This window comes from Pipistrellus kuhlii, unplaced genomic scaffold (assembly GCF_014108245.1).
Source record: "Pipistrellus kuhlii isolate mPipKuh1 unplaced genomic scaffold, mPipKuh1.p scaffold_m20_p_2, whole genome shotgun sequence".
Lineage (NCBI taxonomy): Eukaryota > Metazoa > Chordata > Mammalia > Chiroptera > Vespertilionidae > Pipistrellus > Pipistrellus kuhlii.
Genome location: NW_023425515.1, coordinates 38,395,991 through 38,412,009, shown reverse-complemented (window position 1 = coordinate 38,412,009; position 16,019 = coordinate 38,395,991). Strand labels below are relative to the sequence as shown.

Sequence of the window (16,019 nt, the reverse complement as noted above, 5' to 3'; positions counted from 1 at the left end):
ATAAACAGGGCAGGCCGCCTTCAGCACAGTTCCCTTTTCTCAGAATGTCCTCCTTACAAACTTTCCAACCAAGTCTTGTGTGCTCACCAACAGCCATCCATTTCCAACTTCTGGCCCTGGCCCTGCTCAGCCTTTATAGGCAGGTGGAGCCAAACCAGCTGCTTTGGAGGGAAGAGCATAAAGGAGAACCTCAAGGAAGAAAACTTCTATTATTTTTAATTTTGTCAACCTTCACAGGTTGGTGATGGTTGCATCATTCCCTCTTTTTTTTTTTTTTTTTTTCTTTTTTGTTAATCCTCACCTGAGGATATTTTCCCCATTGATTTGAGAAAGAGAGAAGGAAACATCAATGTGAGAGGGATATACGATTGGTTGCCTCCCACACTCACCTCACCAGAGTTGGGGATTGAACTTGCAACCCATGTACCTGCCCTTGACTGGGAATTGAACCTGTGACACTTGAGTGCTTGTACCAAGGCTCTAACCATTTAGAATAACTGGCCGGGGTTGCATTATATCCTCTTAAATACTCTGGGATGAAATCTAATGAGTTGTCCAGCTGTTTTGGTAATGTTCTAAACCTCTTGGGCATATATATTCACAAAAAATGGGTGTTCTCCATGTTTTGCCCCAAGAATGCTTTGTGTTCTTGAGTTGGATGTATGTTTTAGCTTATTTACATTAATATCTATATAGGATTGCTAATAGATTTTGGTTTCGTTAATATTTGTACTTATGTAATTGATGTCATTTTACAACATCGGTTGGCAGAGGGGGCAATGGGCAATAGTCATGTTGACAGAAGTAGCAGTTTTCATTTTGTCTGCTCCTGGGTGTTCCCTTCTCTTTCCTAAATGGGCCAGAGCCACACACAAAATTTGAGAACCACTGGCTTAGAAATTAGGGTATGACCAACATTTGTTCTTGTGTAATTTTAGATTCCTAGGGCTATGTTATCCAAACATAGTAAAGGTACAAATAAACAAATCAGTATCCTTTCATTTTGGCAATAGGCCTGGGTGACTTTCCTCACGTGTGAATGCATGGTTTTGAAGTTCTTCACACATCTACTTGTGACCTTTTTAGTCAACCATAGATAAAGGATTTTTTTCCTCTATCTCAGAGATGTGATATTATACCTGTTTTACTGATTTATTTTTAAAACATTGCTACATTTGTTTCATTTCTCTAAGTATAATTTTTTTTTAAATTTCTGGATCATTTGAGGTAAGTTGCAGACATTTTGATATTTTACCTCCAAAGATTAAGGACATTCTTCTACATAGAAATTAATTTTTATTCACTGATATTCAGAATTCCTCAGTTGTCCCCACATGTCTTTTATAGCTGATATTGATACTGTTTTTTTATCTAGGATTCCATTAAGAACCATATATTGCATTTATTTTTATGCCTCTTCCATCTTCAATCTTTAACAATCTGCCTACCTTTTCCCGCCCCCCTCCTCCATAACACTGAGGTTTTTTAAGAGGACTGGTTGTTTTGTATTTTTGACTTTTTTAAGATACATTTTAAAAGGATATATAGAAGTGCAAAATACAGAATGCTAACCTTAAGTCTGGAAGTCTCCTCTCCTGTTTAAGTCTGGAACTCCCCTGTAGTCTATTCTCATAGCTGATATCCTTCTTATTGTGTTGACTTTAAAACACTGGTACAGCCCAGTGTGGCTCAGTGTTAACCTATGAGCCTGGAGGTCATTGTTAGATTCCCTGTTAGGGCACATTCCCAGGTTGTGGGCTTAATCCCCTGTGTGGGGCATGCAGGAGGCAGCCAAGCAATGATTCTCTCTCATCATTGATGTTTCTATCTCTCTCTCCTCCCTTTCTCTCTGAAATCAATAAAAATAAATATAAAATAAGTAAATAAAATAAAACACTGGTAAAAACATTGAGTCAGATGGAGATAACTGGGTCAGAGATAGCTTGTGCATGTTCAGGAGTAGCAGTTTACTAAATAATTGATTTATGGGTGATTTTTCACTCTATTCAATGTTTGAATCTATGCTCTCAAATCTTAGCTGTGTCAGATATTAAAGAAGATGGCATACCTCCTCCCCTATACCTCCTCCAATTCTTCATTTAGAATCTGTGCCCCCTAACTAAATTCGATAACACTTAAGAGTTTTTATTTTTGGAAACAATTTCCAGGCAGAATAGGTGTTAACCATGAAACGAGTTTGAGCACGTCTCTTCTTTGGTTTGGAAATCCAAAAGGCCTCTCCTGTTCCAGATGTTCTTTGTTAAGTGCCAGAACCACTTAGTACTTTATCTTCCCTGTTTCCCAGAACAGGGTGCCATATCCCTGTCACTCACTAGTGCTGCTATAGCAATCACAAAGAATATTGAGCTGTTAATAATATATTTCATGCTTGAAATGAATTTCTAATCTTCTCAGCCCTAGAATAAAAACATTTCTGACCTCTTCCGGTAATATGGGACAACTTAAAAAATAAGCCTCATACTGTCTACCTCTTTTTTTCTTACTGATTAGCTATTTGAACTTTGTCTCAAACTGTGTCCTAAAAAGGGACAGAGTTGAGGGCAGTCAGACTTGTGTTGGGAAGTAAGCCTTTTGCTTTGTTTTATTCTTCAAATTGAAGAAACCAAGGGATGCTGCATTTGGTGGCTTAAGCCCTTTGATCTTTGGCAATGGGTACTTTGACAAGTCAGGGGTAAGTCAGGGGAGAAGAAGCCATACCTGCCTTCCAGGTGGCTTCTTCGGTTCCGTTTTGCCAGTGTCACTTTTATGTTCACATGTCCGTCTGCTCGATAGTCTTCCCCTTTGCCTGCCTTCCTCATGTTCCACTCACTGTCCCATCCCAAGAATAGTATGGGCAAATGCCTCAGGCTCCTTCATCCTCACATTTTTGAACTACACAGCACATATTTCCTACCATGGCGGGAAATGAGGATGGGTGGTGATGGTTTAAGAAAGGAACAGTGAGCTAAAGCTGGTGGCAAAGAGAGTAATAAGCTTAGGAATAGACCTTCACTTCAGGTTTATGTCCCTGGAATCCTGAGAAGTTTCTGACCACGACTATGTAAGTTCCACATCATGTTTGTTCCAAAGTGCCATGAGGCTCTGCAGACTGAGGCTGGCCACCTGAGACGTAGCCTCGTGGACATGCCGTTCTAGTCAACTTCCGCACGAGACGCAACTTTCCATGTAAAGTAAGAAGATCATGCTGTCGAGTGTGACCAAATAAGGTCCTCCCCAAGGTCAGTCTTGCACAGCTGGTGTGCGAAAGAGGAGTCTGCCCCACATGAAGGTAATGAAACTGCAGAAGAGAAGAGGGAAACCCCCCCAAACAAGATCTGAACGACAACCGGTGGAAGGCAGGCAAAGCCCGTGTATGAAGCAGGACAAATAAGGACTGGCTTGGTCTTCCTCCCTCTCACACTGCAGTGTAACGGGTTGGCAACTTCTTTAACATTTGACAACTGCATATATGCTGTACATATTCACAACAGTCTGCGACATGTTACAACTTCGATGATTATGAAACACCAAAGTAAAGGTTTATTGGACAAGGTGTTTTTTTGTCTTTCTAAGAAAAGAAACAAAACAATTTCTTGTGACTTAAATTGTTGTTCATCGTAACACTTGACAAAAGTGTCTTCCTTTGTTTTGATCCTTGAGGCTGTAGCAGTGAAGTTCACAGCCAGCACTGGCATGGGGTAGCTTCCTTCTATAGATTCCATAGGCCTGTGCTTGTGGGCAGGGAACAGATTTTAGCAGCAAAGGGAATTACTCTTTCTCTTGAATGGGCCAACTTGTCTATTTTTTTTCTATTTTAAAACAAGTGGGGTATTTCTTTGAAAGATTGCCTCTATACCATCACAGAAGAATTGATAAAATTTCAGACATCTTAATTCGATGATGGATTGGGCTCCTTAACAAAAAAACAAAACAAAAAAATAGAAACCTAATTGGAAATAACACATAGCGATCATAAGAGTACAGTTTGATAGATTTTCACCAACTGCATAAACATTTAGATCAAGACCTAGAACTTACTGAAGACAAGAAGATTCCCTGTGCCCCCTAAACTGGCACTACCCCCAGACTCAAGAGTAACCTTCACCCTGACTTTAAACACCACAGATTAGTTTTGTCTCCTTTTGGATGGTATACAAATGGACCCATGGAGTAGGTTCCCTTTTGTGTCTAGCTTCTTTTGCTCAACATGTTTCGGAAACTCCATGTTGAAGGTAATTTACATTTCATTCTCATTCCTATGTAGTGCTGAGATTTTGTTTGGGGTTACCTGGAGCCTATACATAAGTTTGGGGAGAATTCATATCTTTATAATAAGCTTTTCAGCTCATAAATATGCCATATCCTTCTTTTTATTGAGAGTCCTTTAATTGTTCTTAGGGTTTTGTAGTTTTTAGTTGAGGTATCTTACATGCTTTTTATTAGATATGTTCCTAGGTATTTGATGTTATTTGTTGCTATTGTAGATGCATTTTTTTTTTCAATTTCACAGTGTTTTAGTTACAGTGTATGGAAATAGTTCTTTTTATATATTGGCCTAATGATTGTGGTAAATTAGCTTGTATATATATTTGTGGATACTTTTATATTTTCTATGAACCCAACCAGGCCATCTGTAAATAATGATCTTATAATATATTTCTTCCATTCTAATTCTTCTGCCTTTTATTTATTGTACTTGACTTATTGCATTGGTTAGCATCAGACGTGACTTTTGTTCAGTTTGTCAGAGAGAAAATTCTTTCATGGAGTTCCCTAGTTAAAAAAAAAAGTAATTATGAAGTTAAGTTGGTTGATTCATGAACATCATATCTAAATTTAAAATGGTGTTATAATGGCCTACAAAGCCACCATACCGTGTTCTTTGTTGTGCACACCCACAGATAAGGATTTAAAATCTTATCAGCCAGCCTTGTCTTTCCTACCCCAGACAAGCAGAGCATCTCATATTTGTGCCTGGGTCCTTCAGAGTCTCGTAGTCCAATAAGGTCCAAATAGCTCACTGAAAATGTTCTTGCTTCAGAGGTGGGATTAAGAGAGTATTGTCAAGAAGCCATTTCAGGAGGTCAGGGCTTGTGGAGAGATGGTATTCATGGCAGTGGTGCCATGTCTGGCAAGCTACTGTCTGTCTGTAGAAGATACCAAGTTTTTCAAAGTGCCTGCAGTTGTCTAAAAGAGCAGACTATTTTGGTCAGCTAGCATATAGAAGGGAGAATGATATATCTTTTAGATGGAACACTAAAACTGGAGGCAAGCACTGTAAGAAGTAGAAGCTGCTGGAGGCCAGAGATGTCTGCTGCCCGTAGGAGGGGGGAGGGATCCTGGGCCTAGCGATAGGAGAAAGTGTTAAGTCCTTGTGTGAATTCAGGTGTATCAGGTGTACCTCCAGCTGGAGAGTGCAGATTTAGTAAACATGAGGATACAGACCCTGAGAGCTGGCAAAATGTATTCTTCCCCTCTCTTCTTCCGGGTTGTCTTCCTTTTCCATTTCTTTCCCTGTCTCCTTTAAACCCTTTATGATATAGTCTTTATCTGTCAGGTTTCATCGGGGAGGCAATGTGACGGAATGGCTGAGAACTAGTTAGGTGGGAATTCTGACCACTTACAGCTATGAACAGATATAATCTGGTTAGAACAGATTACTTGCCTTTTTTAAGCCTTGGTTTTCTTATCTATAAAATGGAGGCAGTGGACATAACTTTTTATTGGGTTTAATGTATGTAAGCGTAACTCGGCACAAAGTACTAGATGCTAAAGGGCCTGTCAGGCTGCCTCTCTCTTGGTCTGTCTCCCTTGTTCTTTCCCAGAGATATTAGTTCTTATGCATGTTTCCCCTGAACTAAGTGTAATGTGTTTTTCTTTTTTTAGTTGAAAAAAAGCTTTATGTCCTCTATTTTTTAATGTACAAATTGGGTGAGTGAAATGTCTCCCATCTCTCTCCCTGTGGTTGATTACCAAAATGACAGTGGGGAATGCTTGCCTCCTCTCCCTTCTATTAGCAGCAGCTCCAAGACCTTGAGCAATTCCTTTAACGCCTCTGGGCCACGGGGTCCTTACCTATTAATGTAAGGGACTAGATTAAGTGGACTGTGAGGCCCTAACCTAATTCTAATTGTATCTGTGAGAAGATGCTAAAAGTCAGATTCCTCACTAAATTATACATGCCATGAAGAATCATGTCTGTTTTGCTTATCATCATATCCCAGCGCCTCCAGGATGCCTGGCCCATAGAATATGCTCAGCAAATGAATGATTGGCATCTTTACAATAAGGAATGTGGTTCATATTCACCAGGAGTTGCTGTCAGAGCACCATGGGCTTTATGGGCCCATCTTCTATCACTCTGAGAAAAATCTCTTAATTGTATAAAATGCTTATCAACTCACATAGTCAACTCCTTGAGCATTTATTTTCAAACTTCATAAATATTTTAGAGTTCATGATTCTTTCTCAATTTCAATTTGTTGCCATGCTTTATAGCTCTCGGTCTCATCACCGTTCAGTAAGTCGCCTGTATGAAGTAAAGACACTATTTTTGAAAGCAAAGTGTATAATTACACAATATCGTAGCACCATCTGCAAGGTGCTGTGCCATTTTCTTTATTTCTCAAGGCAGCATCACATGTCTCATTTATCAAAGGAAGGAACAGACTAAAGGCCAAGGAGCATTCTTTGGGCTCTTCATTCCTGCTTTAAATATACATCACTATCTCTGACTAACGCGTGCCATAATCAGAATCCTTTAGACATCCCCCAGCTCAGCAGTTTCTTTGGAGAGCTGAGCCTTCTTTCTTACTGCTTATAGGGCCCCTAATGGCTTTCCTATCAGTGGTCTGTGAAACTTCCAATTCTCATTCCTGCTGTGTTCCACTCTCTTCTTTCTCCTACAAATGGTTGATTCCTGGGGAAGAAATATTCATGACTATCATTGTGTCTAGCTTTGTAGGCTAGATGTGGTTAAGAATTAATTGGAAATTTAATCCATTCAGTCACTCATTGTCTTAATCCATTCAGGCTGCTATAACAAAATACCATAGACTGGGTAGCTTATTTAAAAAAAAAAAAAAAAAAGTCACCAAGTTTACTTCTCACAGTTTTAGAGGCTGGAAGTCTGAGATCAGGGTGCCCGCATGGTTGGGTGAGGGCTCTCTTCAGAGTCTAGAAAGTTGGCATCCTCGCATGGTCCTGCCCTCCTTACCCAATTATCTCCCAAAGTTCCCTCACCTTTTAATACCATCACAGTAGACATTAGGATTTCCACATATGAATCTGAAAGGGACACAAGCATTCAGACCATAGCACTCGCCAGATATTTCTTGAATTACTACTCCTTTGTATAGAGAACATAGAATCCCAGGTATAAGACAATTTGGGGGTCAGAGAAGGTAATAATTTAGAGCTAAAATGGTGCGGTCCACACTAGGAGTACTGTGTAAATTTAAAAAAATCAAGACTTGGAATTATCTGGCAGTTTCTGTTCTCTTGCAAAGTAGATATGCACTGTTCCTGAAGCCATATAATTTTTTTTTTTTTCGGGTAGCTTTGGTTTACCCTCCTGGTATTAGTCTTCTCAGCAGGACTGATAATATTTATAATAATATCGTGAAAATGTCAAGACATTTCTAAAATCTGAAATGAGAAAATTGAATGGTACCATAATCATTTACTCTCTAAACTTAGGTAAAACAGGGGTTGCAAATTCTTTTCTTTAGATAAAGTAAGAAAAGCAGACACAGAACCTTTGTTCATATTGGGGCACCGTCACCTTTCCTCATTGTGTTCCCAAAACTGTTATGGCGAAAACTACCGTATTTTTCGGACCATAAGACGCACCAGTTTTTAGAGAAGGGAAATGAAGAAAAAAAGATTCTGAAACAAATAGTGTCCTAAAATATTTTATGTGCATTAAAACCCAACATCACAGTCATAAACACATGTAATCAACCCTGTAAAGTAAACAGCAGCATTTAGAACCATTTTAGAGCCGGGCAAGCACACAGAGACCACACAGAGCCAGGCAAGTAAAAAAACTTTTTTTTTAAAGTATATGTGTAGGCTATATTTGGACCATAAGATGCAGGGACTTTTTCCCCCCACTTCTGGGGGGGAAAAAATGCGTCCTATGGTCCGAAAAATACGGTAGTAGGAGAAGAGACTGTGACGAAGGGGCAGTGCTGCCTTGGAGAAATGGTTTCTGGGTCCAGTTGTCTGACTCTCCCTTCTCGTTTACCAACGAGATGCTAACAATAACAAGCCTCTCCATTTTCTGTGTCTGGATGTCTCAAAACATTGGATAACAACTGAGAAATGGCTGCCATGATGTCACCATCAAAAAATCATGGGAGAGACTCTAATGGCTTCTAAATATAATCTTCCAGTTCTGAACGTATTTCATGCACTCAGGAATAGCAGTTAGCTTTCTGTAGGAAAGAAATTATGAAAACCTGTCCTTTCCAGTCAGTCACTGGCAGGACTTTGCTTTATAAATGTGTCATTAGTGATAGACTCACCTGTCTCATTTGCTCACTTCTGAGACCAGAATTCGTGGTTGGAGGAGGCACTGGAAAACCAGTTGGCCTGAGGATTGTTCATTCTTACCAGACAGAAAAGGGAGGATTGTTTAGCTATAAGTCTACCTCCTTTAATCACAAAGAATTTACCAATCTCCTGAAAAATATTTTAGGAGTAAACACTAAGTCAAACAAAATGTTCGTGGGATCCCAGGGCGCTGACTGTGGTTAGCTATTTAATGAGACCTTTGATACACTGGAAAGTGGTTAACACAAATGCTTAACTCATTCTCGCCTCCCCCACCCTCCAGGATAGCGGGACAAAGTAGCAATTCTGACCTAAAACAAGAAGAAAACAGCCTTCACAGTGCAGTATCTTTAAAGTTTGTCCTACTTTGGGTAAAATGCTTCCTCTAAAATGAGTAGCGCCTAGATAAGCAGAAAAGGCAAACCTGGTTTGATTTAGTTCATTTTGGGTTTGGCTACTACCGTGTTTCCCCAAAAATAAGACATCCTCCGAAAATAAGACCTACTTACAGGTTTCCTTCTGAGTGAAATATAAGGCATCCCCCCGAAAATAAGCCCTCTCCCCCCAGGCTAAACATGAGAGATTTGGTCCACTGATTCTGAAAGAAATGGAGTCACAAGAAATTCACCAGGAAATTCAGGAATTGGATTGTTATGATGATGTTCCAGAAGATGATGACATAATTGTCATTGAATAAATGAGTAAATTCTTGATACTGTAGGATTCACAGTTTGTCTGGTTTGTGTTGACAACTACCGTACTACTGTACCGTATACAGGTAATAAATTTCCTTTATTTCCATTTAACAATAAATGTGTACCATATTTTTCTTCATGGAAAAATAAGACATCCCCTGAAAATAAGACCTAGCGCATCTTTGGGAGCAAAAATTAATATAAGACACTGTCTTATTTTCGGGGAAACAGGGTCACCTTGACTTGAAAAACTCTTGTTACTTTGGCTTCTCAAAATCACATGCGGACTATGCAGTTGACTTCTAAATGGAAAGCAACAGCTCTGTGCGCTATTTCATTAACTTAGGAAAAATAATTGGCACCATCCATGAAAGGATGAGTTATAAAAACCTGCCCTTCCCGGTGGGTCACTAGGAAAATCAGACATAAGCACAGAGGTTTCCAGGACATTTCCTGTACACAGTTAGCTTTTCCTCGGTTGTGGTCTGGTCCTTTGTTATACTCCTTTGCTTTTAAAAGGCTTAAAATGCCCCTAAAAGTTGAATATCTCCTATTCAGACCTGATATTTAGAGTTGCTTGTGGAGGGACTTTTAAAAAGTCACGTATTTAATTTATAAATATGCCTCCAAATATGAAATGTATTTGCCAGAGGAATTTCAAGTCTTCGATGAGTTCATGTGTAATGTCTACCAATATGTGTTTTTTTTTTTGCTGTTTTGTCCTTTTTTGGGTACAAAATTCTTCATGCCTGCAATTCTTGGTTTTCTATCACACCTACATTGGGGAGGAAGGGGGAGCATCACCTGCAGAATTTTTTAAGTGTTTCAGAGCCTCTGGGAAGCAGACCCAACAACAAAGAAATTTGGAAAAGACACTTGGCCCTGGCTGGGTGACTCAGCTGGTTGCAGGTTCCCATCAGGGCACACATCTAGATTGTGGGTTCGATCCCCAGTCTGGAGAACTCTCTCTCTCTCTGTCTCTCCCTCTCCCTCTCTCTCTCCCTCTCCCTCTCTCTCTCTCTCTAAATCAATAAAAATATATATCCCCGGGTGAGGATTTAAAAAACAATGAAATTTTTAAAAAGTGTCATATGATGGATCATTTCTGAGTTTAAAGAACTTTTCAATGGTTTTAGATGGAAAACTCTATATTTAAGCACTTGGCTTTCTCTGGCATGTGACTTGACATGAGTTCCAAGAACAACCAGCTCATTTCAGGGTTTGCAGAAGGAAGCACTGTGCTCCCTGTTAACCGGCTGTCCTCCCTCTTCTCGTTTCAGTGGTGCTTCATGCCCCACCTCCAACCAAGATCAAACGGGAGCTGCACAGCCCCTCCTCCGAGCTGTCATCCTGCAGCCATGAGCAGGCTCTCGGTGCTAACTACGGAGAAAAGTGCCTCTACAACTATTGGTAAGTGGAGCCAGAGAAGGCTGGCCAGGAAGTATCCTTCGAGCTGACTGTTTCAAATATGATTCAGCAGGCACTCAGGATGGCACACCCCATCTTTCCTGCAGTGTAATCCTCTAGGTGTAGGCCATTCAAACTGGCCTTTCTTTGTACTGAGCATGAAATGCAAAACTGTTCACCTGGCTAGGGTGGTGAGAGGACTCAGTGCGTGGGGTCCTGAGCCCCCTGTGAGGGAAAAACCCTTGAATCCTGGGATATTTGATCTGTGACTTCGAGGGAGGGAATATAGACTCCTTCGTGTCTATCATATGTTAATGTGAACTTTAAGCACCAAAGAGGTAATCTTCAAATCAGAATATGTGAACAAGCCCTGATGCTTGTGCCCTTTACTTAAGAATATCCAGGCTCAGGAACGAAGCTTTATTTTTAAATCATTCTTTGCTCTAGGAGATAAACATAGACCTATTGGAGATGGGGAGGACAAGAGTTGTTAATTCAAGTGATGGTGCAGCAGAAATTCGTCTTCAACAAAGATTCTGACTCATTTCTGGGAACCCTGGAATCCTTGGGAGAGGATCTGGGACATTCCTCCCAACACAAATTCTGCCCCATCCGGGCACCTTACACACACACACACGCATGGAGAGCTCAGTTGGAAGGGGGGGAAAGAAAGGAAACCGGAAGCAGAGGCTAAAATTATCTTTGAGAAGAATCACTAGAAGTGTTAAATAGTCCCTGTGACGCAGTGTGTTTGTCACTTTTCAGAGGTACAAATACTCCCTCAGGGCTGCCAGCAATTTAACTATGTTAATGCTGTCATTTCCTGGCAACCGAGGGCTGCAACGTTCTGCTTTGGACCTGGGGACCCAGCTAATGGCTTCATTGTAGCTCACTGGTTCCTTCTCTTTTTTGTTTGCAGTGCCTACGATAGGAAGCCTCCCTCTGGGTTCAAGCCATTAACCCCTCCTTCCACCCCCCTGTCGCCCACCCATCAGAACCCCCTCTTTCCCCCACCTCAGGCGACTCTGCCCACCTCCGTGCACCCTGCTGCAGCGGGCCCCGTGCAAGGGGTGGGCCCGGCCTCCACCCCCCATTCGCTTCCAGACCCTGGACCACAGCAGCAAACCTTCGCGGTCCCCCGGCCACCACATCAGCCCCTGCAGATGCCAAAGATGCTGCCTGAAAACCAGTATCCATCAGAACAGAGGTGGGTGCCAATCCGGGCTTCCTTCGATGCCTCCGTCCCCCCCTTCCCTTTTCCTCACTGGGAGATCCGGAGGCCGTTAGTCATATTTACCAGGTGCCTATAAAGTTCTCATTCCTGTGCGGCGTCTTGTGAGGTAAGACTAATAATAACATGAATGTGACCTGTTTACATGTCGGCCCGTTCCTGAGATATTATTCCAAGTGGTTTATAAGCATTACCACATCCTTTGGAAGCAGGAATGGGGAGATAATTACTACTGTCCCCCCCATTACAGAGCTCGGAGAAGGGTGACTTCCCAGGACACCCTGTCATTGACCCTCACTCAGGGCAGCTTACTGGATACTAGAATTGAACCTTGGTTTATGCTACCCATCCATCCTTTATTAACACTTAACTACTGGGGAAACTTGCTGATAGGAGGCATTATTACTCATCTGATTTTCACAGATTTCAGCAATAAGAGATGAACGAAAGACTTTATTTATTGTATAATTACCTACTCTTGAGATAGAAACCTAATGGTTTTACATTTCAAATAAGGAAGCTAATGCACCAGGAGGAACTCGCCCAGAGTCACATATTCATCAAACAAACCAACGTGCTAAGGGAACCTGCTCTGCAAACCTGAAACTTAGGCCCCGGCCTTCCCAGCCTGCTATCTGCTGTGTTCTAGAATTTTGGCTGCTTGTGGCCTCCCTTTATGTAGGGTGTCTTGCGGGGAGAGGTGGGTAGGACCTGAGGGTCGGGGTCTAGGTTTTTCATTTCAAGTCTCTCTGGGATGAGGAGGTAATGGAGGTGGCAAGTTGTCAGTGATGTTTACCAAGGGCTGCAAGATGGTGGCCATTGCATTTCCTTCCTGTCTGTCTTGCTCTGCACTGGGTGGGTAAGAGGGTGAGAGGCAGGAGAGGAGGGAGGATGTATGAGTGCACCTCCCCCAGGCCTGGTCCAACCCAAATGCTGCCCCGTGTTTACTCAGAGGTCACTTTCTTTATTTCTAAATGAGATGCAGAAAAACATTAGCACTCTTTTCTGATTCTAATCCCCTTACCTCCTTGCTGTGAAACTCACCATAAAGAACTACTACCTCATTTGGCTGGTAGTGCTCATTCCCCTGGTGAGGCCAAATGCCACAAACACCAGTGATACACAGGGCCCCAGGGGTGAGCATTGATTGGGGGCTGGCTCCATAGTGGGCCTCCATTTAAACAGAACTCATCTGAAGGAAGCAGCCACCACCAAGCTTTGCCAATTATTACCTTGTTAACAGCCTTGCACTTTTCCAGGAGAATTTGGAAATTTGGATTTTTATGTAAAAATTCCAGGTTGCCTTTCTTAAAGTTGGCAACTAATTCAAATTAAAAACAACAGCAACACTTTGCAGACTAAACAAAATCTCTCCGTGGGCAAAATTACCCTGCAAGCCTGCCAGTTTGTGAACTCAGGCCTGGATACCATTTTTATTCCAATAGTGTGTGTGTGTGTGTGTGTGTGTGTGTGTGTGTGTGTTTAAATAGTATCCTCCTGATTTTCTGCAGGGATTATTAATTGAGGGGAAGGGATGGAGTTGGACATATATTCAGTATTTCAAATACTTAGTAAACTTTGTATTTGTCATACCATGTATAAAAGAAAATCTTATTTATACAGCCGTGCACTGCTTAACAGCAGATACATCCTGAGAAATTCATTGTTAGGCAGTTTTGGCACGTGTGAACATCATAGAGTGAGTGCACTTACACAAACCTAAATGGGCTAGCCCCGTGGTCGGCAAACTTCGGCTCGCAAGCCACATGCGGCTCTTTGGCCCCTTGAGCGTGGCTCTTACACAAAATACCACAGCCTGGGAGAGTCTATTTTGAAGAAGTGGCATTCGAAGAACTTTAAGTTTAAAAAATTTGGCTCTCAAAAGAAATTTTAATCGTTGTATTTTTGATATTTGGTTCTGCTGATTAATGAGTTTGCCTACCACTGGTCTAGCCTACTACACACCTAGGCTGTAGCCTATTGTTCCTAAGCTACAAACCTGTATTGCATGTTACTAAATATCGTAGGCAATCGTAACACAATGATATTTGTGTATATAAACGTCTACACGTAGAAAAGGATAGAAAAAAATGTATGTAAGATAAATAATGGTCTGCCTGTTTGGGTATCTACCATGATTGGAGGAGCAGGAGTTGCTCTGGGTGAGTCCGTGAGTGAGTGGTGAGTGAGCAGTGAGTGAGCGTGAAGGCCTGGGACATGACTGCGCACTACTATGGACTCTATAAACACTGTGCACGTAGGCCCCGCTCAATTTACAAAACAACACAAGATTAAATCAAGCACAAGAGGAATGATGTAATCAAGTAGCGGGATAAACACGAGACGTGTGAAGCTGATGCTGGCGTAACACAGCATGCTATTTTTGTGCACTCTAAAATGAGGATCCAAAGTATAGTAAACCATAAACCAGTAACATCGTCACTTTTTGTTATCTAATCAAAAGCACTGCACCTAAGTGTATGTTCTATACTTTAATGTGATTTGCTGCTCAGTAGGTTTGTTTGCACCAGCATCACACACAGACACATGAGTCACGTGTTATGCTGTGACGAACCAGTGGCTGTGACATCACCAGCTTTTAGGACTTTTTCAGCCTTGTTATAATCCTACAGGATCACCACCTTTTTGGGGTCACTTCCATTGTTGACTGAAATCATTAAGCAGCTCATGCCATATTTCTCTCTCAATCCCTATTGCTTATCAAATTGTCTTCAAGGTTAACTGAACCAGGGAAATAAATACCCTAATTCAGCTGGAGGTTGTTTGTCCTCAGGCAGGCCTGGCAGAGAGGGGGCCTTGTCTCCAGGCTGCCCAGCCTCCTCCCAAAAGGAGGAACTTTGGTCCCTGATAGTTAAAAGTTTCTGACCTCAAGTGTCCAGAGGTAAAGAGGTAGGAACCAGAAAGTAAGCATTTCTTTTAAAGGGTGATTCTTCCCTGAATTTTGTCTGTTCGTCTTGGACTTACTTTCCCTTCCGCTTCCCCTCTGCCATTAGGAATGATGAGTCTAAAATAAAAAGACCTCACATTCCCTGGGTGTGATGCAAAGATTCTTGAGAGAAATGGGGAGAAGGGTGAAGTTCTGAATCGATAAATAAAAAACACTGGGGCACTTATGCTTACACACCAGAGCTCTGTAGTCTCCAAGTTGAGGGTACACAGGAGTTCCCACGGGGGCTTATTAGAAATGCAGATTCCTGCTGTACCCCAGAGACTGAGTTAGTGGGTCTGGAGCAAGGCCTGGATATATTATTGTCACACTTTGAGACATCATGATCCAATCCTCTCCTTTATCCCCATCTCTACTGCAATCCCTCCCTTTCTTTCAGCATCAAGTACTCAGTACTCTGAACTTTTTTCTTATTGCCCTGGTCTATGACTAATGAGATAACGTGATATATGTGTGATGCAAAATGCATTTTAAAAACAACAAACAATTTTGCTTATAGATTCTGGGTAGCACAATGCAAAATGAGACAAACTGAAATCCCTGGTCTGATTTTGTAACGGTAGCAGTAATCACAGGCATGTATGATAATAAGCTTAATAATACCATATTTAATAACTTTTATGCATGCCAGAAAGTGGGGCAGATTACTCTTGTTAGTAATTGTAGTTTGTTCTCTGCTAACTCTTTATTTAAGTTAGAGGGACTATTACTTCAAAACCTAACTCCCTTAACAAAAAGATACGGTATTTTGTAGGATAGAAGGAAATGCAGTCTTATTGGAGCCCTGTAACAGCTCTGTAAACAAGGCAGATTTAAAAAAAAAAAATCTATTTTACAGATAAGAAAATCAGGCTCAGCAACTAAAGGACTTCCTAAATACCACGTAGCCAACCAAATGGCACGGTCCCCCATTTAGAAACCAAAGTGTTAACTCACAGCTATGACTTACGTTTTGGTTATGATTTAGGTGTGGGGGGCAGGTTGCTAACATTTACTAATATCAAGTGACCTTGAGAAATTTGTTCTTGAACTTTATTCATCTATTTATTCTTAAACTATCAGAACATAAGCCATCTCTTAAACTATAAAATCCTACTAGATTCCTTCATCACTTACAGACGTGTTGTAATATGTATCTGTTTTTGTTTTGCTCATTCTGTGC

General features: G+C 41.3%; 1 protein-coding gene across 3 annotated transcripts in view; it reads left to right on the top strand.

The window, feature by feature from the left end:
* The window catches only part of ETV5 (ETS variant transcription factor 5), a 60,138-nt gene that overhangs the window by 18,956 nt on the left and 25,163 nt on the right, over positions 1-16,019 (top strand). For 2 of the 3 annotated variants that reach the window (XM_045583767.1, XM_036445548.2), the window contains exons 6-7: positions 10,532-10,661; positions 11,578-11,865. In XM_045583767.1, coding sequence (XP_045439723.1) covers positions 10,532-10,661; positions 11,578-11,865 — 418 coding nt within the window. Of the gene's footprint in view, positions 1-10,531; positions 10,662-11,577; positions 11,866-16,019 lie in introns of those variants that run through there. The other variant, XM_036445549.1, reaches the window with a different exon arrangement.